The following is a 539-nucleotide window of genomic DNA, read 5'->3' as shown; positions in this document are numbered from 1 at the left end:
CTAGAATGTAACAGTAGGATGTGAGATTTGAAAAATGCTTGAGACATCACCGTGCCAATGGCGGTGCCATTATCCGCATTACAGCTAGATTGTTGCATTCGACATGATAATTGAAACTCTTGATACTGGTATACGTACTGCAGTGCTGTTCGAAATCATAGCAACAATCCCCTCTGATTCTACACGTGGCGTCACACTGACATTCGCGTCCGTCAACGAATACGCATTCCACGCGACAAGAAGGCGCTGAATGTCATAACACTCGTGTTAGGATATTGACGCAAATGTCTCGAAAGGGAGCTCACGTTGGCATGTTGGAGGAAGTCCGTTGAATTGACCATCCTCCTGGCACGTTATGTGGTCGGAACCGGACATGATATATTTGTCGTCGCATTCGTAATATACCGTATCTCGGAATGAGTAGGTGCCTTTGTCGCCACCTTTGAAACGTCCATTTTGTGGCTTTCCGGGTGATCCACACTTCACGCCTGCAGCAGTTGTAATTCATGGTTACGTATAACTAGTGCTCTGGTACTGTT

At 46.2% G+C, this 539-nt stretch overlaps 1 protein-coding gene across 1 annotated transcript in view; it reads right to left on the bottom strand.

The window, feature by feature from the left end:
• LOC145438019 (complement receptor type 2-like) overlaps positions 1 to 539 on the bottom strand; it is a 57,066-nt gene that overhangs the window by 126 nt on the left and 56,401 nt on the right. Inside the window, exons 22-23 of the mRNA XM_080315382.1 lie at positions 306 to 488; positions 139 to 246 (exon numbers count right to left, since the gene is read on the bottom strand). Coding sequence (XP_080171508.1) covers positions 139 to 246; positions 306 to 488 — 291 coding nt within the window. The remainder of the gene's footprint in view (positions 1 to 138; positions 247 to 305; positions 489 to 539) is intronic.

This window comes from Botryllus schlosseri, chromosome 4, assembly GCF_051294905.1.
Source record: "Botryllus schlosseri isolate E-star chromosome 4, Bs_hap1, whole genome shotgun sequence".
Lineage (NCBI taxonomy): Eukaryota > Metazoa > Chordata > Ascidiacea > Stolidobranchia > Styelidae > Botryllus > Botryllus schlosseri.
Note: the sequence above shows the minus strand (reverse complement) of the source record. Positions and strands in the feature narration are given on the sequence as shown.